This window comes from Callithrix jacchus, chromosome 1 (genome assembly GCF_049354715.1).
Source record: "Callithrix jacchus isolate 240 chromosome 1, calJac240_pri, whole genome shotgun sequence".
Classification (NCBI taxonomy): Eukaryota; Metazoa; Chordata; class Mammalia; order Primates; family Cebidae; genus Callithrix; species Callithrix jacchus.
Genome location: NC_133502.1, coordinates 149428963 through 149451644, shown reverse-complemented (window position 1 = coordinate 149451644; position 22682 = coordinate 149428963). Strand labels below are relative to the sequence as shown.

The 22682-nt window shown below is 36.3% G+C and overlaps 1 protein-coding gene across 3 annotated transcripts in view; it reads right to left on the bottom strand.

Annotated features, from left to right (window-relative positions):
• PLPPR1 (phospholipid phosphatase related 1) overlaps window positions 1-22682 on the bottom strand; it is a 359335-nt gene that overhangs the window by 30101 nt on the left and 306552 nt on the right. For all 3 annotated transcript variants that reach the window (XM_035253096.3, XM_009000342.5, XM_054258389.2), the window contains exon 4: window positions 5424-5556. In XM_035253096.3, the coding sequence (XP_035108987.1) occupies window positions 5424-5556 (133 nt within the window). The remainder of the gene's footprint in view (window positions 1-5423; window positions 5557-22682) is intronic.

Here is a 22682-nt window from a genome sequence, read left to right as displayed (position 1 = left end):
TTGATATCTAACTTATAAAATAATTTTAGTCCACAAAAATTAATCTACATTTCTGATTGTTTAGAAGAGATTATTTGCAGTGGAATTTGGGGTTAAAAATTATTATTATTATTATTATTATTATTATTATTTTTTGAGACGGAGTTTCGCTCTTGTTGCCCAGGCTGGAGTGCAATGGTGCAATCCCGGCTCACCGCAACCTCTGCCTCCTGGGTTCAGGCAATTCTCCTGTCTCAGCCTCCCGAGTAGCTGGGATTACAGGCAAGCACCACCATGCCCAGCTAATTTTTTGTATTTTAGTAGAGACGGGGTTTCACCATGTTGACCAGGATGGTCTCGATCTCTTGACCTCATGATCCACCTGCCTTGGCCTCCCAAAGTGCTGGGATTACAGGCTTGAGCCACTGCGCCTGGCCCCAAAAATTATTTTTAATGTTATTGAAATACACTGTCAAATTGCAATGCAGAAAGGGTTAAATATCAATTTACTTTCACTAGAATTGTATTAGAATCCCAAGTTTTTTCTTCTTTTACAGCATAAAGCCTTGTTTTCTTGAAAACTATTTTGCTAATTCATTGGTCTTTTTTGCAGTGTCAAGCTGATAATATTTTTTGGAAAATACTATTTGTAGTTGATTGTAGAATAATTACATACATTGAAAGAGAAAAGTCATGCCATTTCAGCTTTATTAGAATGGTTACCTAAAATAGTTGTCATTTTCCAATGTCAATTGCATAGTATGTATTTTGGTAGCTTTTTTTTCTAAGAAGATAAAGTGTTTTTTTCTTTAAATATTTTTTGTTGTACTTTAGGTTCTGGGGTACATGTGCAGATAATGCAGGATTGTTGCTTAGGTACATATATGGCAATGTAGTTTGCTGCCTCCATTCCCCCATCACCTATATCCAGCATTTCTCTCCATGTTATCCCTCCCTAACCTTCCTGCCTCCTGCTGTCCCTCCCCTAGTCCCCAACAGACCCCAGTGTGTGATGTTCCCCTCCTTGTGTCCATGTGTTCTCATTGTTCAACATCTGCCTATGAGTGAGAACATGCAGTGTTTGATTTTCTGTTCTTGTGTCAGTTTGCTGAGAATGATGGTTTCCAGATTCTTCCATGTCCCTACAAAGGACAAGAACTCATCATTTTTTATGGCTGCATAGTATTCCATGGCATATATGTGCCACATTTTCCTTGTCCAGTCTATCATCGATGGGCATTTGGGTTGGTCCCAGGTCTTTTCTATTGTAAACCGTGCCACAATGAACATTCATGTGCATGTGTCTTTATAATAGAGCAATTTATAATCCTTTGGATATATATCCAGTAATGGGATTGCTGGGTCAAATGAAATTTCTATTTCTGGTAGCTTTGGGGCTAGAAGAAAAGACTGTTAGGCTCTTCAAAATAAGTTTTTCTAGTATATTTTGATAACCACCTTATTTTACTCTAATTTTTTCCAAAGAAAACATTTCCATTTAAAGAGTCTTTATTCTAAGTAGTACACTTTCTTATGAAAAAAGAAATCACACATATACATAGAGTAAGTTACCCTTCTCAAGATAAACAGATCCATTCCTTCACCCCTCCTTCATGAAAAGTCAGAGCAGACTTCTCTGGCTTTCTCTTAGAAATTACCTTATTTATTTACTTTAATTTCCTAGGACTAAGCTGAAAGTAGTAATAAAGTTAATTAAACAGAAGGCAAATGAATATTTAAGAATCAGCATTTATGAAGCTAGTTTTAGGCAAATCTGTGATTTAACAAAGTTTATCTTTGCTCTTCACTCACCCTCCTCTGAGGTTCCCTCTTGTATCAGTCCATTTTCACCCTGCTGATAAAGACATACCTGAGGTTGGGTAATTTAAAAAGGAAAGAGGTTTAACAAAGAACACACAGTTCCGTGTGGCTGGGGAACCCTCACAATCATGGCAGAAGGCAAGGAGGAGCAAGTCACATCTTACATGTATGGCAGTGGGCAAAGAGAAAAATAGGAAGATGTAAAAGCAGAAACTCCTGATAAAACCATCAGATCTTGTGAGACGTATTCACTACCATGAGAACAGTATGGGGGAAACCCCATAATTCAAATTATCTCCTATTGGGTCCTTCTCATAACACGTGGGAATTATGGGAGTATAATTCAAGATGAGATTTGGGTGGGGACACAATGCCAAACCATGTCACCTCTCAAAAATCATTTTTTTGGTAACCTGTGTGCCAGATACTTTGCTTATTTAACAATACTATGTTGTTGACACAGAATGAAAAAGATACAGCTTCTGCTCTCCAAGGGATCACAGATTAATAGGAGTAACAGATTTAAGTAATTATAGTAATATGAGAAGTGCCTATAATAGATGTAGGTGCAGGGCTCAGTGGAGGCCTAGAAGACAACTAGTTGTTGGGATTGGTAAACAGGTAATGTTACAGCATGAGTAGGGTTTGGTCAGCTTTTAAAATGAAGGGGTGGCAATAGAACATTCTAGGCTGACAGTGCAGCACATGCACAGGTACTGAGACAAGGCATCACACTTTCCTTTGGAGGGCATGTGAAGCCCTTTAACCTTATGGGAGAAGTACTCATGAAGGAGTGGCTCCAGATGAGGATGGAGACATGTGAGGACCTCAGATTGTGAAGAGCTCTGTAGACTATGTTAAGAACACTAGGAATCCATTGAAAGGTTTTAAGCAGAGAATTGACTTGCTCAAATTTTTCTCCAAAAAGATTAATAGCTATAAAATAACCAATAGATAGTAGCTTTGTGGGGCTGGGGTGAATGCAATGAAACTGCAAAACAAGATGTAGGGAGACAAGAATTTTTAATTGCCTAAACCAATGGTTCTCAAACTTTAGATGCATCAGGAACACTTGAATGACTTGTGAAAATACATATAATGAGACTTGATCCCCATATTTTCTGATTTAGCAGGTATGGAATGAGGCCTAAGAATCAGCATTTCTAACAAGTTCCAATGGTGTAAAGTGTCTCTCAAGTTTTTTACTTGAGCAACTGGGTGGGTCCTAGTGTCATAAAAAACAAAAGAGGGAAAACATGAAGCAAGTGCTCTTTTTTTTTCTCTCTCTAAACTCAGCAATCCTCCTTGCCTTTCAATGCTGTTTCCTCTAATTCTCCAAAGGTTACATGTTACCTGTGGACTGTCTCTCCGCTCTAACATCCCTTCCTTAGCAGCAGAATCTTACGATGCTGAACTCTAACTCCCCTTATTTGAATGTCTCTGACTTATTCTAAGTCTAGATCTCCACTAGCTTATGATAGACCCAAATGGAGTGATGTGTCATTGATTATAAACGGGAATTTGATACTCCTCCAGGGTGACAAAGTTCTACGTTAACAGTGGTCTTCCTGAACCATGCCTCACTCCAATGCAGTGTCTCAAGTGGGAGTTTCAGACACAACAGACAATCTGGAGGACTAGTTCTTGGATGATAGACTTGTGCTATCAATACATACAGGTCTATATAAATGACAAGTGCCAGTCAAAATTTCTATTCCTTGGACCCTACTCCAGGTGTATGGGTCTCAAAGGGCATAATTTTTGTTTGCCTAGGGAAATAACAGTGACTGTTAAAGGTATTCCAATTTAATTGTAATAAATCTCTACTTTAGATAACTTGCTTTAATTACATGTACAGGAAGCAGATTAGACAGCAGTCATAAATTCTTGCCTGAATCAAATTATGTACATGTGTGCATGCATTACTTTGGAAAAGTTACTTTACCCCATTTCCTGTCAAGATTCTTCATATGTACAAGTAGGACTATAAAATACCTTCTGGGGCTGGGCACAGTGGCTCATGCATGTAATCCCAGCAGTTTGGGAGGCTGAGACAGGTGGATCACCTGAAGTCAGGAGTTCAAGACTAGCCTGGTCATCATGGTTGACACGTTCTCTACTAAAAATAGAAAAATTAGCTGGCCTTGTGGCAGGCATCTGTAATCCCAGCTACTCAGAAGGTTGAGAAAGAATTGCTTGAACCTGGTAGACAGAAGTTGCAGTGAGCTGAGACTGTGCCACTGCACTCCAGCCTGAGGACAGAGCAATACTTTTTCTAAAACATAAAATACCTTACAGAGTTTTGGGTATATTAAATGAAACAACTTATGTGAAATGTCTAGTTCTGCATAATAAATATTCTCTCCTCATTTCCCTTTGATGATCTCTTATCTTGCCCCTCTGAGAAGTGATCGAACTCTGGACATCTTTGGAAGGAACCACTGTTTGGAATGAGTGAACTAAACAGTAGTGGCATCATATCGATCAGGGTATACCTGATAAGCCAATTGCAAACTTCCATCATCTGCAAAAACTTCTATTCTGCAAGTACCATCAAATGCCTGAGACAATTTTAATACTAAGAGTCACTTCTTTTAAATTAGATTTTCTTAGGTTTCCCACTGCACCATTTCTTTCATATCGACTCCAACCAGATAAGTTATTGCATATTTGATTTTGATGTGATCATTTGCTTATAGGTTGAAGAAATTCAAACCTTTCCTACAACAGGAAAAAAAGATTAGGGATTACCAAAAGGCTTGTTAAGAGCATGCTATATTCTGACCCTCACTTTCTCAGTTGTCAGTTCTCTTGTTCTAAATGGTATCATGCTCATGCATGTAATCCCAGCAGTTTGGGAGGCTGAGATTTTTAGGGTATCATGGCTCCCTTAAAAATCTGGTCAGTAGGTATTTGTATGATCTTATTAGAACACCATAACAGTTATCATTTATGGAGTACTTAATGTGTACGAGCTTTGTAAGATCACTACTGCTACCTGTACCCATACACATTTATTCCCCTATCTCGAATCATTAATCACTAGCACCTCAGGAGTTTTCATAAAAGTCCCAGGAGGAGGAATGTACAATATGCCTTCATTATTCCCTGTCATGAACACTAATAAAAGTATTTGTTTTCCAACTTTGGAAAGGTATTATTTTCAAGAATCTGATGAATACGATTTCCAATTCTTTGTTAAATTCCCTGCATAAAAAAATTACTGGACTAGAAATCTCTGTCAGGAAGTTTGATTATTTCTAAATTTATTTTATTGGTGTCCCCTGCTGACCCCACACCAAACCTTTTGCCTGACTCTGCTAAAAGGTATATAGCAATATTCAGCCAATATTAAAACCTATGTCCAGGGAAATCTTGGATAACTGACGTGTGGGGGGACAATCAGTTGAAATCATTCATAAGACAATTAAAGAAGTACCACTTCAAGGGTCAAAAATTTGATGTGGCAGTAGGATCGGTCTCAATTTCTGCACTTCATAGCAAATTCCAAAAGCAGCCCTTGCTTTTAATGTTGATACTTACATAGTTTATTTTATCAAGTGTTTGGCTTTAGTAATTTTACCTATGTGTGAGAGCTTAGTTCAAAAAGGTCTTGTACTCACCTGTGAATCTTATAATCCTTCGAAGTAAGGGGTTCAGGTAACAGCATTCTCCGGTCAGAATTGTTTTCTCCTGAGCAATCAGGGATTCTCTTGTTGATTTTATGAAATACATGGATATCTCACCAATAAAAATCTAGGGAAGGAATTTTTAAGAAACATCAAGTTGGAGATCTGTTTGATAAGAGGGGCCCATAACTTTAAAAAAAAATAAAACTGTTGAGGACCCACAATCCTTTTAAAAGATACATTGGAGAGATGATGAATTAGATAGTAGTTTGCATTTAATACTTCAAAAGAATTAGAGAAAGTGATAATCATTTCAGATAGAGTTTTAGTTTATAATGTTAAATTCTAAGGTCACATGGAAACAAATTGAAATAATAAATTGTAGCAGAATTTATGACAAGGTTCACGCTGGTATTGAATTCTTTTTTAACTTTCTTTGTGAGTTGCAATGATGAGGAATGATTCAGACAGCCAGTGTGCCCAAGAAGGCGTCATATACACACATCACAGAGGTTACAGTAAGATCTCACTTAACATCAGTAGGTTCTTGAAAACTGGAACTAGAAGTGAAATGACATACTGTATGCTGTAAGAATTTAACTCTTGTTTATATCAATTAGTCTATGGTACAATTGGTTTTGTTATACAGCATGTTGTTTTGCTTCAACTTTCAGTTTCCAAATAACCTATCCACAACATTAAGTGAGGACTTTACTTAACTGCATTACTTTATTATGTGGCATTATGATTATTTACATTCTAAATTCTTATTTGATCATATTTGCCTCAGATATATTTCTCCTACCCTGAACTGGTTGACTATCCCTTCTTTATTATACTACATATCTTTCTCTTGTTAACTCAAACTAATAAATATGTGTTGTCCTTTAAATCATAATGCCCTCATGTAGATTTGAAGTCCCCTAATAGCAAGGACTACATCTTAGTAATTCTTTATTACCCTATAGCACCCAGCACATTGTATTCCCATTTAAAACAAGAAATTGGCAGGGGACAAGTTTTGTGAACACTGGCACTGCCACAACTGAAACCTGGGACTCCTCAAGGAAGAGTAAAAGGTTAATTATTGTCATCTATTGAATACCTGGCGTTAGGCACTTCAGTATAGTATTTTCATGCTCACAAGATCTCTCCTGTAAGCATAATTATCCTAGCTTTACTGTTGAGGAGTGAAAGTTCAGCAAGCTTAGGTAATTTATCCTCTAAGCATATGAATGGCGCATGGGGGCACTGGAATTAGTATACACCTCAACTGGATACCCACTATTCATATGCCATTTTGATTTTCCTAACCCTAATTTTAACATTTCCCCAGAAGAACATGATCTCACAGATGACCTGTGATTTTAGAGAAAATTTATCAGTGTTTTAATTCCCATACCTTATGTTTTTTCTGTCATGCTGGAATAACTGTTTAAATGGATAAAGATGATGGCATAACAAAAAGCACATGGGTAACAGAAATTAAAAAGCATAAAATTTCAAAACTGGAATCACTTGTCATGTTGTTCCTTCCTTAATGGGTTTCAGGAACTTGGACACACAAAGTCAGATAATATCTCTAGAATGTGGCCTATAGTTCTCTTTCGACTACACTGTTCTACCTCAAACTTTAAGAGCATATGAAACAGTGAGCATTTAGAACATACTGAATTTAACATGCTTTGTTTTCTCTGTCCTCAATATTAAGTAAAAATTTAAGAAACATTTTTATTAAGTCATTACTATGGACAAGTACAGTGGTTAAGAGGAAGAACTCTGAGGCCAGGGTTTCTTGGCCTCCAAGCTGGGATTTGTGATTTATTACTTCTGACGACCTTGAACAAATTAACCTTTCTATGCCTCAGTTTTGTTATCTGTATAAACAGGATAACAGTGTCTATTTACAGGTTTAACAAATATATACACTTATATATGCACGTGCATTAATTGCTTAGAACAGCACTATACTATGTACTACATTATGTAAGAGTGTAAAGTTGTGAAAACAATTACAACTGCATTAACATTGTCGTCATCATTATTACTCCTATTATTACAAAGCACTTTGTAATATCACTGGGGAGGCAGATTCCAAGATGAATAAAAGACTTATAACCTCCATGAGTATATAATCTACTGAAGAACACATTCAAAGATTTTATAAAATCAGATTAGGTTTTATACACATTCCAAGGACAAAGTGCTAAGAAGCCAAGGCTCCTGGGTAGAAGGAGATTTCTCTCCTCTAGGAAAGTCAGTTTTCATCCCTAATGCCAAATGGATCTCATGGCTAGAAGACTCTGCTGCTTGTTATATATGTAAAAGATGCCATCTTTATTTACAGGAGGGCCTTTTGCTGCCTCTGCCTTGATCCAGACATCTATCATGGTTCTTATCCCAGGACATGGAAAATCTCAGTCTATCTTAAAAACATTGAGTTCCTCCAGTTGAGGGCCATTAATTTTTGTATTTTTGCTCCTACCCTTGCCTAGAATCTGAAATGTGATTGGGTCCTTCTCTTTTTTAAAAAGAACTTTAATTTGAATTTTATTTAAAAGGGAAGAAAAGTAGACAACATTTTATGTGGCTTAAAAGATTCTTGCTCTTACAGGCAACAAGGCCCTTGGCATCTTAGTAGCTCAGCGAGGCTTTGGGAGTTCTCTTTAATTCATGACCAACTTCCCTGGAGATGTCCTAAATCTGGATGATGTCACCTTGAAATGGACAGTGCTGGTTTAAATTGACATTAGAGAACAAATGGGGAAGGGAGAAAGAAAAAACAGAAAAACCAATGAAAAATGAAAAGTCACTCAATATACAGGCTAAGATTATTGTAACAGTCATAAGCTACTTTATTTTGATAGAATGGTGTTTTTAAAACTTTAGTAATTATATTTAGTCTAGCTATAAATTTACTATGACTACATTTTGGCCAATTTTTTTTTAACTGAACAAAATGGTCTTTAGCTTTTAGATGTGAAGATCTTGCTTTACAGCTCTGCCACACTCTAAACGTCACAAGACGTCCTTGGCGTTCAGCACCAGCCTCAGCCTCAGCAGAGATAGGACAGATGTGTTGAATAACACATGGTACCATGGTGTTATTGGTTGAATCAGAGAGACATCCACAAGGAAGGGCCAGTGAGGTACAAGACAGAAGCAAGGCCTAGGTGGGTTGCAGGTGGGATAATGGCTTGGCACTGATACAGAGGGAGCCAAACAAGTAAGAACTGGGGTGGAAAGAAGGTGGGAAAAATAGAATTGAGTCATACAGGCAAACAATGATCCAGCATGGATCATCTTGGGAAAAGGTGTCTATGCTTGTACAGAGTTAGAAATATTCTGTGCCTAATATTCCTTGGAATTAACAATGCATTGATGCTCCACCATATAAACATATTTGAATAGCTTCTGGAACTCAGCCCTCTCTCTTTTCACATAAGACCTATCTCTGCCAAAATAAGGTGCCAAGGGCTTTGTTTGTCCCTAATATATGTGATGGTACTACACTACCATTTTTCATCTCAGTGAACAGATGGGGATAAATTCACACATGATTGGATAAAGGAAGTAGTATTTCCTTGAGGGAGATTTCCCGGGTTTTGCAGACTAGATTAGGTATTCTAATTATACATCAATTTCTTACCTTGTGTTTCTTGTTTCTAGCTCTTATCACAAATTACATATTATTATTTGGTTATGGGATGTCCTACTTGTCTTACTCTTGTTTGTACCCTAAGCCAATACCAGTGTAAAGTTACACAGTACTCAATATTGAATGAAATGTGTATCAAGTTAATGAAGGTCCTTTAGATGATAGGTTTAATGAAGCAGACTTAAAAGAAGAACAAATGATTTCTATTACTTTTCAGACCTAATGAAAATGTGATTGCCTTAGTGGGGAAGCTTTGGTCAGGCCCTGTAGGAAAATTAAGAGGCTGTCCTGTCACTACTGTAGTGCACTATACAGATGGCTAGCCCAACGTCTACCCAGTGAATGGGATTGTTGTTGATATGTCTCTCCATTTCTCTGTGATGTCTTCAAGGGCAGAACTTTTGTCCTTCCTTGTATAATGCCTAGAACAGAACCTGGTATATAGTAAGGGCAGTAACTGTTTTTGTTATTTTCTATAGCCTAATCTTGGAAGTGAAATACTTGTTGAATAAATACCATACTGAATCCTTAAAGGATTTACTTTTGGATAGAACATTCCAACTTTAATTGTCCTGAAGATGAACACTTGAGGAAAATTGCAGTATGCGCAGAAATCACAGAATTCTTGCTGTATTGCTTAAGAATAAATAAAAATCAGAATAAATATAAACTCTTGTATACTAAATTTACTTATTTATTCAGTTAGTGTTCAACAATTTGGGGGAGAGGAACACCCACTCTGTGCCTGGCATTGTAACAGTGCTGGAGACACAGACATGAACAGATACATAGTAGGGAAATACAGACAAATCATAATGTGGTATAAGAAGCGTATACATATAGGTTTCTGTCCCCAGTCCCTGAGACAGAGTTCCTAAGGTCTTTGTAATTTCCTCTGTGATTGGAGCATCTTTTGTTCTAATGAGACAAGTGGTGAGTTCTGGGTAGCCTAAGGGTGGGGCTGGTTGCCAGGAGAACCAACCATGTGATTACAGGACTGGAACTTTCAGCCCCACTCTCAACTCTGGGGAGAACAGAGGGGGTTCAAGGCTGAGTCAATAACCAGTAGCCAGTGATTTCATTAATGTGTTTACATAATGAAGCCTCCATTAAAACCCCAGATGGACTGGGTTCAGGAAAGTTCTGCACTGACAAACGTAGGGAGGTACTCACAGGGTGGTGAGCCCTGAGAGGCCATGGATGCTTCATGCCCCTTCCCACATACTTTGCTCTCTCCATCTCTTCCATATGGCAGTTCATCTGTGTCCCTTGTAACATCCTTTATCATAAATGGGTAAGTGTTAGGAAAGTGTTTTCCTGAGTTCTGTGAGTTGTTTTGCAAATTAATGGAACCAGTGGAGGGGGTTGTGGGAACCCCAGTTTATAGCTGGTTGGTCAGAACTATAGGTGACAGATCATTACTTGCAAATGGCATTAGAATTAGAGGCAGTCTTGTAAGGCCAAATCCTCAATCTATAGAATCTGACACCAATTCCAGGTAGATAGTGTCAGGACTGAGTTGAATTAAAGGACACCAGTTGGAGAACTGCTTTGTGTGTGAGGGAACTATATCAACGTCTGGGTTAGAAGTGATGTGTTGACTGTGTAAAAGAGTAGGAAAGACCTTTTTCCACCCTTTGAAAATGTCATGAAATCACACATGATTAAAAAATAAACCAAGAAGATGGGAGAGAGACAAACACATGAGATAATAAGAAAAAAGCATTGCTTGTTTCAGTGATTTCAGAAGCCCATTTATTACTCTACAGAAAAGAAGTACAAATTCTAGAAATTCTCCATTCATTGATACTTTTCAATACTTACACAGGGGCCAAAAAACAAGATAGGGACAAAATTTACACACAACCTATCTTCATTAAAACACATAAGTGTGTACACACACAGATCTAAACAAAAGCACACCAAAGTACAACAGGCTAAACAGAACTTATGCAAAAGAGTTGGGTCTCAAGTTCATGAGTAAAATGTCCTAAGACTGTCGTGTCAAAAGTGAGAAGTGGTATAAGGATTATTACTGTCAGCCAACAACAGTCAAATAGCAAATAATGTATGGAGCGTAAAAGAAAAAGCAGAGCAAGGGTATATACTAGTGTAGTTATTGGCGTAATGCCTGGATTATATTAAGTGATAACGAATGTTTGCATAAGAAATATAGGGAGGGAAGAAGTGGGTAATTTTATAATTAAAATATAATACGATATTCCTGGCTTTCAGCTAAAAGTGTGATGAACATAAAATGTGCTTATGAAGCAATTCAATTCTCACATGCAAATGAGTAGGTTTCGGAGATGTTCATTTTCCTGTGTTTTGCTGAAACATATGATGGTTCATTCACTGGGTCCCATGGTCTCATACAGAGCCCAATTCTGCTCGAAGAGAAAGAAGCCAAGAAGCTAAGGGGTCTTTCTTCTTTATGCCAAGCCTTCAGCCCACATTGGATGTTGGTGTGCTCACCATGGCAGACTTGTGACTCTGGTTTTGGCAATGGCGGGAGTCCTCCATCTGTACCTTTGCCACATCATTCTGCCTCAATCTATTACTCTGCTGAGAGCATCTGGGTCATATGGGGCTCTCCATGTATTCAGAATTGCCTAATTTTGGTCTTTCTGATTGTTGGATAACAAGCACCATAGCACCCATAGCAAATGAAAAATGGTCCAGTGAGAAATGATCAAAGCCAAACTGGATTGGCAATGCAAATGGATTCCATTGGTGCATTTTTCCATAATCCCAAAGGACACATGACCTTTAGATAACAGTGTCTATACTTTAAATAATGAAGATAACTGTTCTATCTTGATAAAGTTATCTTCTGAATATGGAAACCCAAATATAAACAAAATAACCCTGAAACACAGTGGGTCAGTTTGGCATATTATCTTTTAGGCTGTGTTTCTTCATAAATTTTATGTTTTAAAATTCAATAGATAAAATTGTAGGTATTTATTGAGTAAACTTGATGCATTAAAGTGTATGTACACTGTGATATGAATAAATCTAGCTAATTAACATATGCATTACCTTCCATAGTTATTATTTTTGTAGTGCAAACAATATTCACTCAGCATTTTTCAAGAATATGTTTTATTAATTATAGTCACAGTATTATGTAATAGATCTCTTGGAAATTATTCCTCCTATGAGATCAACTTTTGTAGATTCCACATATAAGTGAGATCATGCAGTATTTGTCTTTCTGTGCCTGGATTATTTCACTTAACATAATGTCCTCCAGGTGTATCCATTTTGTCACAAATGACAGAATTTCCTTTTTAATGGCTGAAATGTATTTTACAGTGTGTATATATATCACTTTTTAAAATCATCCATTCACTGCTGGACACAGGCAGATTCCATATCTTGGCTACTGGGAATAATGCTGCAATGAATATAGCAGTGCAGATCTCTCTTTGATATACTTATTTAATTTATATATACACACACACACACACACACACACACACACCCCCACCCAGTAGTGGTATATATACTGCTACTAGATCATATGGTAATTCTATTTTTAACTTTTTGAGAAACCTCCATATGGATTCCTATAATAGCTATACTAATTTACATTTCCACCAGCAATGTGCAAGGGTTCCCTTTTTTCCATATTGTCACCAATACTTCTTTCATCTTTTGATAATAGCTATTCTAACAGGGGTGCAATTTTATCTCAGTGTGGTTTTAATTTGCATGTCTCTGATGATTAGTGATATTGAGCATTTTTTTCATATATTTGTTGGCCATTTGTCCTCTTTTTGTCTATTTAGGCCTTTACTTCATTTTTAAATTGGGATATTTGCTGTCTTGCTATTGAGTTGTTGGAATTCCTTATATTTTAGATATTAACCCTTATTAGACATATGGTTTACAAATACATTTTCTTATTCTGTAGGCTGTCTCTTCACTTTGTTGATTATTTTCTTCACTGTGCAGAAGCATTTTAGTTTGATGTAATCCCATTTGTCTATTTTTACTTTTGTTGCCTGTGCTTTTGGGGTCATATTCAGAAAATTATTGCCCAGACGCACGTCATGAAGTTTTTCTCCTATGTAAGACCTCATAGTTTTAGGTATTACAATTAAGTATTGAATCCATTTTGAGTTGATTTTTGTATATGGTGTGAAATAAAGGCTTAATTTTACTTTTCTGCATGTGGATAGCCGGTTTTCCTAACACAATTTATTAATGGACTGTTCTTTCCCCAATATGTGTGCTTGAGACCTTCGTTGAAAATCAGTTGGCTATAAATATGTGGATTTATTTCTGGGTTCTCTTCTATTCCATTGGTCTTTCTTTATATACCAGTACCATGTTGTTTTGGTGACTATAGCCTTGTAGTATATTTTGAAGTCAGGTGGTGTAATGTCTCCAGATTTTCTTTTGCTCAGGATTGCTTTGGCTATTCTAGGTCTTTTTTTGTTTCCATATGACTTTTAGGATTGTTTTTCCTATCCTGTGAAAAATGTCATTGATAGCTGAGTGTGGTGGCTCATGCCTGTGATCCTAACACTTTGGGAGACTGAGATGGGAGGATTACTTGAGGCCAGGAGTTCAAGATTAGTCTGATCAACATAGTGAGATCCTATCACTATAAAAAAAGTATGTCATTGATATTTTGGTAGCAATTTAGTTGAATCTGTAGATTGCTTCTGGTAGTATTAAACATTTTAATAGTATTCATTCTTCCAATCCATGAACATAGAATATCTTTCCATTTTTTTATCTCCTTCAATTTCTTTCATCAATATTTTATAGTTTTCATTGTAGAGACTTTTCATCTCTTTATATAAATTTATTCCTTTTTTTGTAGCTATTATAAATAGGATTATTATTTAAATTTTTTCAGATAGCTTGCAGTTAATATATACAAATGCTACTTATTTTTGTATTTTGTTTTATATCCTGCAACTTTACCAAACTAGTTTATTCTAACAGTTTTTTTTTTTCAGTAGAATCTTCAGTTTTCTATATATAATATGTCATATGTGAACAAGGACAATTTAAAGTTTTTGCTTCCAATTTGAATGTGTTTTCTTTCTTTCTCTTGACAAATTGCTCTGGCTAGGACTTTTAGTACTATGTTGAATAGAAGTGGTCAGAGTAACCCTTGTCTTACTCTACATCTTAGAGAAAAAAACTTTCAACTTTTCCTCATTGAATATGAGTTTAGCCATGGGTTTACCACATATGACCTTTATTGTATTGAGTTACATTTCTTTATACCTAATTTGTTGAGGATATTTTTAATAATGAAAGAATATTGAATTTTGTCAAATGCTTTTTTTGGCATTTGTTGAAATAATTATATGGTTTTTGTTCCTCATTCTTTTAAAGTGATGTACTACATTTATTGATTTGTGTATGTTGAACCATCCTTGCATCATTAAGATGAATCCCACATGCTCATGGTAAATGGTCTTGTTAAAAATGCTGTTAAGTTTGGTTTGTTAGGGTTTTTCAAGGATTTTTGTATTTATGTTCATCAGGAATGTTGACCTGTATTATTATTATTGTTGTTGTTGTTGTTGTTGTGTCCTTCTCTGGCTTTGGTATTAGGGGAATGCTGGTTTTGTGAAATGGATGTGGAAGTAGTCCTTCCCTTTCAACTTTTCTTGGAGAGAGTTAGAAAAGGTTTGGTATCAGTTTTACTTTAAATGTTTGGTAGAATTCACTGTCAGCTCCTGGGCTTTTCTTTACTGGGAGATTGTATATTACTGATTTAATCTCCTAACTTCTTATTAGTTTGTTTGACATTTCTATTTCTTCATGATTCAATCTTGGTAGGGTGTGTGTAACCAGAAACTTATCTGCTTCATCTAGGTTATCCAATTTGTTGGTGTATCATTGTTCATAATAGTCTAATCTGGTCCTGTTTCTGTACTATTTGTTGTAATGTTTCCTTTCTCATTTCTGATTTTGAATCTTTGACTCTTCTCTTTTTTCTTAGTCTAAAGGTTTGTCAATTTAGTCTACATTTTCAAAAAAGCAACTCTTCATTTTGTTCTTCTCTTTTGTTTTTCTAGTCTCTACTTTTTCTTCTTCTATTTATTTTTCTACTAAGTTTATAGGCTTTATCTTATTTTTGTTCTGGAATGTAGTTTAAGGCTAGTATTTCCTTATTGATTTTCCATCAGAATGATCTAGTTCCCTAAGGTTCAACATTAGATTGTTTGAAGAGTTGATTTTTTGAAAATGTAGACTAAATTGACAAACCTTTAGACTAAGAAAAAAGAGAAGATTCAAAGATTCAAAACCAGAGATGAGAAAGGAAACATTATTTGAGATCCCTCTTCTTTTATAATGTGAACATTTATTGGTAAAAAAATTCTCACTTATAACTGCTTTTGCTGTATCCCATAAATTCTGATGTATTGTTTCCATTATCATTTTTCTCAAAAAATATTTAAATTTGTCTTGTAATTTTTTCATTGACTCATTGGTTGTTCAAGAGCATGTTGTTTCATTTCTATGTCTTCATGAATTTTCTAAATTATCTCCTGTTATTTAACTTTATGCCATTGTGGTCAGAAATGATACTTAATTTGATTGTAATCTTCTTAAACTTGTTAACATTTGTCTTGTGGCCTAACATACAATCTACCCAAGAGAATGGTCCATGTGCACTAGAGTAGAATGTGTATTCTGCAGCTGTTGGCTAATAAAATATTTAAATAGGCTTGTTAGGTACATTTGTTCTAGAATGCAGTTTAAGTCTGATGTTTCCTTACTGATTTTCTATCAGAATGAGATGATATCTTGCAGTTTCATTTGTTTGATAATCAATAGTGTTGAGCATTTTTGCATGTACCTGTTTACCACTTGTATGTCATCTTTGAGAAATGGGCTATACAGATATTCTGCCCATGCTTTGATCAGATTTCTTAATCAGATTATTGTATTTCTTTTTCCTATTTAGTTGTTTAGCTGTGTATTCTGGTTATTAATCCCCTGTTATATGGATAGTTTGCAGATATTTTCTCCCATTCTATGAATTGTCTCTTCTCTTTTTTGACTTTCTCTTCTGCTGTGCAGAGGCTTTTTAACTTGATGTGATCTCATGTGTCCATTTATCCTTTGTTCGCCTGTGCTTGTGGGGTATTACTCAAGATATCTTTGCCCAGACACATGTCCAAAAAGTTTCCCCAGTGTTTTCTAATAGTTGTATAATATGAAGTCTTGGATTCAAAGCATTACTCCATTTAAAAATCAAGAGGTAGGGGTATAATTTTATTCTTCTGCATATGGATATCCAGTTGTCCAGGAACTACTTATTGAAGATGCTATTCTTTCCCCAGTGAATGTTCTTGGCATGTTTGACAAAAATAAGTTTACTGTAGATGTATGGATTTATTTCTGGGTTCTCTATTCTATTTCATTGGTATATGTCTGTTTTCATGGCAACACCATGCTGTATTGGTTACTATAGCTGAGCAGTATAATTTGAAGTCAGGTAATATAATTCCTCAAGTTCTGTTATTTTTGCTTAAGATAGCTTTGACTATTCTGGGTCTTTTATGATGCCATATAAATGTTAGATTTTTTTCCCTCATTTTTTGAAGAACATCATTGGTATTTTTATAGGAATTGCACTGAATCTGTGGATCACTTTGGGTAGTATGGGCATTTTAACAATATTCTTCTAATCCACAAACATGAAATATCTTTCTATTTTTGTGTCCTCGGTTTTTTTGCATCAGTGGTTTGTTTTGTTTTGTTTTGTTTTTTTGAGATGGAGTTTCGCTCTTGTTACCCAAACTGGAGTGCAATGGCACAATCTCGGCTCACCACAACCTCCGCCTCCTGGCTTCAGGCAATTCTCCTGCCTCAGCCTCCGGAGCAGCTGGGATTATGGGCGCGCACCACCATGCCCAGCTAATTTTTTGTATTTTTAGTAGAGACGGGGTTTCATCATGTGGACCAGGATGGTCTCAATCTGTTGACCTCGTGATCCACCCGCCTCGGCCTCCCAAAGTGCTGGGATTACAGGCTTGAGCCACCACGTCCGGCCTGCATCAGTGTTTAATAGTTTCATCGTAGAGCTTGTTCACTTAGTTGATTGTTTACTCCTAGGTATTTTATTTGTAGCTATTATAAATGGGATTATTTTCTTGATTTCTTTTTCAAATTGTTCACTGTTGGCATATAGAAATAATACCATTTTTTGTTTGTACATTTTGTATCCTGCAACTTTATTAAATTTATCAGTTCTAATAGATTTTTGGAATCTTTCTTTTTCCAAATATAAGATCGTATAGTCGCAAGGAAGGATAATTTGACTTCTTCCTGTCATTGTTTCTTTGTCTGATTGGCTAGCACTTCCAGGCTTATATTGAATAACAGTGGCGAAAATGGGCTTCCTTATCATGTTCCAGCTCTTAGAGGAAAGGTTTTCAGTTTTTTCCCATTCAGTACTAGCTGTGGGTCTGTTTTACATGGCTTTTACTGTGTTGAGGTATGTTTCTTCTATACTCAGTTTTATGAGGGGTTTTTTTTTTTAATAAAGGGATGCTGAATTTTAGCAAATACTTTTTCAGCATTAATGAAAGTGATCATTTTTTTCATTATTCTGATGATATGATGTATCACATTGATTGATTTGCATATGTTGAATCATCCTTGCATCCCTGGGACAAATCCCACTTGGCCATGATAAATAATCTTTTTAATGTGTTGTTGAATTCTGTTTGCTAATATCTACTGAAGATTTTTGCACCCATGTCCATCAGAGATATTGGCTTGTACATTTGCTTTTTTTTAAATTGTACTTTAGCTGAGGTACATGTGCAGATCATGCAGGATTGTTGCATAGGTACACACATGGCAATGTGGTTTGCTGCCTCCATCCTCCCATCACCTACATCTGGCATTTCTCCCCATGTTATCCCTCCCAAACCACCTCATCCCCTCATTGTCCCTCCCTTGGCCTCCACTAACAGACCCCAGTGTGTGATGCTCCCCTCCTGTGTCCCTGTGTTCTCAATGTTCAATACTCTCCTATGAGTGAGAACATGCAGTGTTTGATTTTCTGTTCTTGTATCAGTTTGCTGAGAATGATGGTTTCCAGATTCATCCATGTTCCTACAAAGGTCATGAAATCATTTTTTTATGGCTGCATAGTATTCCATGGTTTATATGTGCCACATTTTCCTTGTCCAGTCTATCGTCAATGGGCATTTGGGTTGGTTCCAGGTCTTTGCTATTGTAAATAGTGCCACAGTGAACATATGTGTGCTTGTATCTTTATAGTAGAACAATTTATAATCCTTTGGGTATATAAATACCCAAATGTATACCCAGTAATGGGATTGCTGGGTCAAATGGAATTTCTATTTCTAGGTCCTTAAGGAAGTGACACACTGTCCTCCACAATGGTTGAACTAGTTTACACTCCCACCAGCAGTGTAAAAGTGTTACTATTTCTCCACATCCTCTCCAGCATCTGTTGTCTCCAGATTTTTTAATGATTGCCATTCTAATTGGCATAAGATGGTATCTCAATGTGGTTTTGATTTGCATTTCTCTAATAATCAGTGATGATGAGCATTTTTTCATATGTTTCTTGGCTTCATATATGTCTTCTTTTGAAAAGTGTCTGTTCATATCCTTCTCCCACTTTTGGGTGGGTTTGTTTTTTTCTTGTAAATCTGTTTTAGTTCTTAATAGATTCTGGATATTAGACCTTGGTCAGATGGTTAGATTGCAAAAATGTTTTCCCATTCTGTTGGTTGCCGGTTCACTCTAATGATTGTTTCTTTTGCTCTACAGAAGCTCTGAAGTTTAATTATATAACATTTATCTATTTTGGCTGTTATTGCCAATGCTTTTGATGTTTTAGATAAGAAGTCCTTGCCTATGCCTATGCCCTGAATGCTTTTGCCTAGGTTTTCTTCTCGGGTTTTTATGATGTTAGTTATTATGTTTATGTCTTTAATTCATCTGGCGTTAATTTTAGTGTAAGGTGTCAGGAAGGGGTCCAGTTTCTGCTTTCTACACACTGCTAGCCAGTTTTCCCAACACCATTTATTAAACAGGGAATCCATTCCCCATTGTTTGTTTTTTGTCAGGTTTGTCAAAGACCAGATGGTTGTAGATGTATGGCATTGCCTCCAAGGCCTCTGTTCTATTCTATTGGTCTATATCTCTGTTTTCATACCAGTACCATGCTGTTTTGATTACTGTAGCCTTGTAGTATAGTTTGAAATCAGGTAGCATGGTGCCTCTGGCTTTGTTATTTTTGCTTAGGATTGTTTTGGCTATGTGGGCTCTCTTTTGGTTCCATATGACGTTTAAGGTGGTTTTTTTTTCCCAGTTCTGTGAAGAAGGTCATTGGTAGCTTGATGGGGATAGCACTGAATCTATAAATTACTTTGGGCAGTATTGTCATTTTCATGATATTAATTCTTCCTAAACATGATCATGGAATGTTTCTCCATCTGTTTGGGTCCTCTCTTATTTCCTTGAGCAGTGGTTTGTAGTTCTCCTTGAAGAGGTCATTTACATCCTTTGTTAGTTGTATTCCTAGGTATTTTATTCTTTTCGTAGCAATTGTGAATGGGAGTTCATTCATGATTTGGCTCTTTGTTAGTCTGCTATTGGTGTATAGAAATGCTTGTGATTTTTACATATTGATATTGTATCCTGAGACTTTGCTGAAGTTGCTTATCAGTTTAAAGATATTTTGGGCTGAGATGATAGGGTCTTCTAAATATACAATCATGTCTTCTGCAAATAGAGACAATTCGACTTCCTCCTTTCCTAATTGAATACCCTTTATTTCTTTTTCTTGCCTAATTGCTCTGGCTAGAACTTCTAATACTATATTGAACAGGAGTAGTGAGAGGGCATCCTTGTCTAGTGTCAGATTTCAAAGGGAATGCTTCCAGTTTCTCCCCATTCAGTATGATATTGGCTGTAGGTTTGTCATAAATAGCTTTTATTATTTTGAGATATGTTCCTTTAATACCTGTTTATTGATAGTTTTTTGCAATAAAGGGCTGTTGAATTTTGTTGAAGGCCTTCTTGCATCTATTGAGATAATTGTGGTTTTTGTCTTTGGATTTGTTTATGTGGTGAATTATGTTCATAGACTTGCATATGTTGAACCAGCCTTGCATCCCCAGGATGAATCCTACTTGATTGTAATGGATAAGCTTTTAAATATGCTGTTGTAGTCAGTTTGCCAGTATTTTATTGAAGATTTTTGCATCTATGTTCATCATGGATATTGGCCTGAAGTTTTCTTTCTGTGTTGAGTCTGTGCTGGGTTTTGGTATCAGGATGATGTTGGTCTCATAAAATGATTTGGGAAGGATTCCCTCTTTTTGGATTGTTTAGAACAGTTTCAAAAGGAATGGTACCAGGTTCTCTTTGTATGTCTAGTAGAATTCTGCTGTGAATCTATCTGGACCTGGGCTTTTTTTGGTTGGTAGGCTATTAATTGCTGCCTCAATTTCAGCCCTTGCTATTGGTCTGTTCAAGGTTTCAACTTCTTCCTTGTTTAGGATCGGGAGGATGCAAGTGTCCAGGAATTTATCCATTTCTTCGAGGTTTACCGGTTTATGTGCATAGAGTTGTTTGTAGTAATCTCTGATGGTGGTTTGTATTTCTGTGGAATCAGTGGTGATATCCCCTTTTTCATTTTTTATTGCATCTATTTGATTCTTCTCTCTTTTCTTTTTTATTAATCTGGATAGTGGTCTATTTTGATCTTTTCAAAAAACCAGCTCCTGGATTTATTGATTTTTTTTTTTTTTTGAAGGGCCTTTTGTGTCTCTATCTCCTTTGGTTCTGTTCTGATCTCAGTTATTTATTGTCTTCTGCTAGCTTTTGAGTTTTTTTTTTTATCTTGCTCCTCTACTCTTTAAATTTTGACAATAGGGTGTCAATTTTAGATCTTTCCTTGCTTCTTTGGTGGGCATTTATTGCTGTAAACTTCCCTCTATTCACTGCTTTAAATGTGTCCAAAAGATTCTGGTATGTTGTGTCTTCATTCTTGTTGGTTTCAAAGAACATCTTTATTTCTGCCTTCATTTCATTGTATATCCAGTTGACATTCAGGAGCAGGTTGTTCAGTTTCTGTGAAGTTGTGCAGGTCTGAGTTAGTTTCTTAATTCTGAGTTCTAATTTGATTGCCCTGTGGTCTGAAAGACTGTTATGATTTCCATTCTTTTGCATTTGCTGAGGAGTGATTTACTTCTAATTATGTGGCCAATTTTAGAGTAGGTGAATGCAGTTCTGAGAAGAATGTATATTCTGGGGATTTGGGGTGGAGATTTCTGTAGATGTCTATTAGGTCCACTTGGTCCAGTTCTGAGTTCAAGTCCTGGATATCCTTGTTAATGTTCTGTCTCGATCTAATATTGACAGTGGAATGTTAAAGTCTCCCATTATTATTGTGTGGGAGTCTAAGTCTCTTTGTAGGTCATTAAGAATTTGCTTTATGTACCTGAGTGCTCCTGTATTGGATGCATATATATTTAGGATCATTAGCTCTTCTTGATGCATTGATCCTTTTACCATTATGTACTGCCCTTCTTTGTCTATTTTGATCTTTGTTGGTTTAAAGTCCATTTTAAACTAGAGACTAGGATTGCAACCCCTGCTTTTTGTTTTCTCTCCATTTGCTTTCTCCATCCCTTTGTTTTTAGCCTATGTGTGTCCTTGCATGTGAGATGGGTTTCCTGAATACAGCACACTGATGGGTCTTTACTTTTTATAAAATGCCAGTCTGTGTCTTTTGATTGGGGCATTTAGTTCATTTACATTTAAGGTTAATATTGTTATGTGTGATTTTTGATTCTGCCATTTTGATGCTACCTGTATGTTTTGCCCATTAGTTGACACACTTTCTTCATTATGTAGATGGCATTTACCATTTGGTATGTTTTTGGAGCGGCTGGTACTGGTTGTTCCTTTCCTTATTTAGTGCATCTTTCAGGAGCTCTTGTAAGGCAGGCCTGGTGGTAACAGAATCTCTCAGCAGTTGCTTTTCCATAAAGGATTTTATTTCTCCTTCAGTTATGAAGCTTAGTTTGGCTGGATATGAAATTCTAGGTTGAAAGTTCTTTTCTTTAAGGATGTTGAATATTGGCCCCCACTCTCTTCTGGCTTGTAGGGTTTCTGCTGAGAGATCTGCTGGGAGTCTGATGGGCTTCCCTTTGTGGGTAACCCGATTTTTCTCTCTCACTGCCCTTTGCATTTTTTTCTTTCATTTCAACCCTGGTGAAACTAACGATTATGTGCCTTGGGGTTGCTCTTCTTGAGGAATATCTTTGTGGTGTCCTCTGTATTTCCTGGACTTATATGGTGGCCTGCCTTGCTAGGTTGAGGAAGTTCTTCTGGATAATATCCTAGAGAGTGTTTTCCAGCTTGGATTCATTCTCTATGTTACATTCAGGTACACCTATTAAATGTAGATTAGGCCTTTTCACATAATCCCATATTTCTTGGAGGCTTTGTTCCTTTCTTTTCACTCTTTTCTCTCTAATCTTGCCTTCTCATTTTATTTCATTGAATTGATCTTCAGTCTCTGATATTCTTTCTTCTGTTTGGTCAATTCAGTTCTTGAA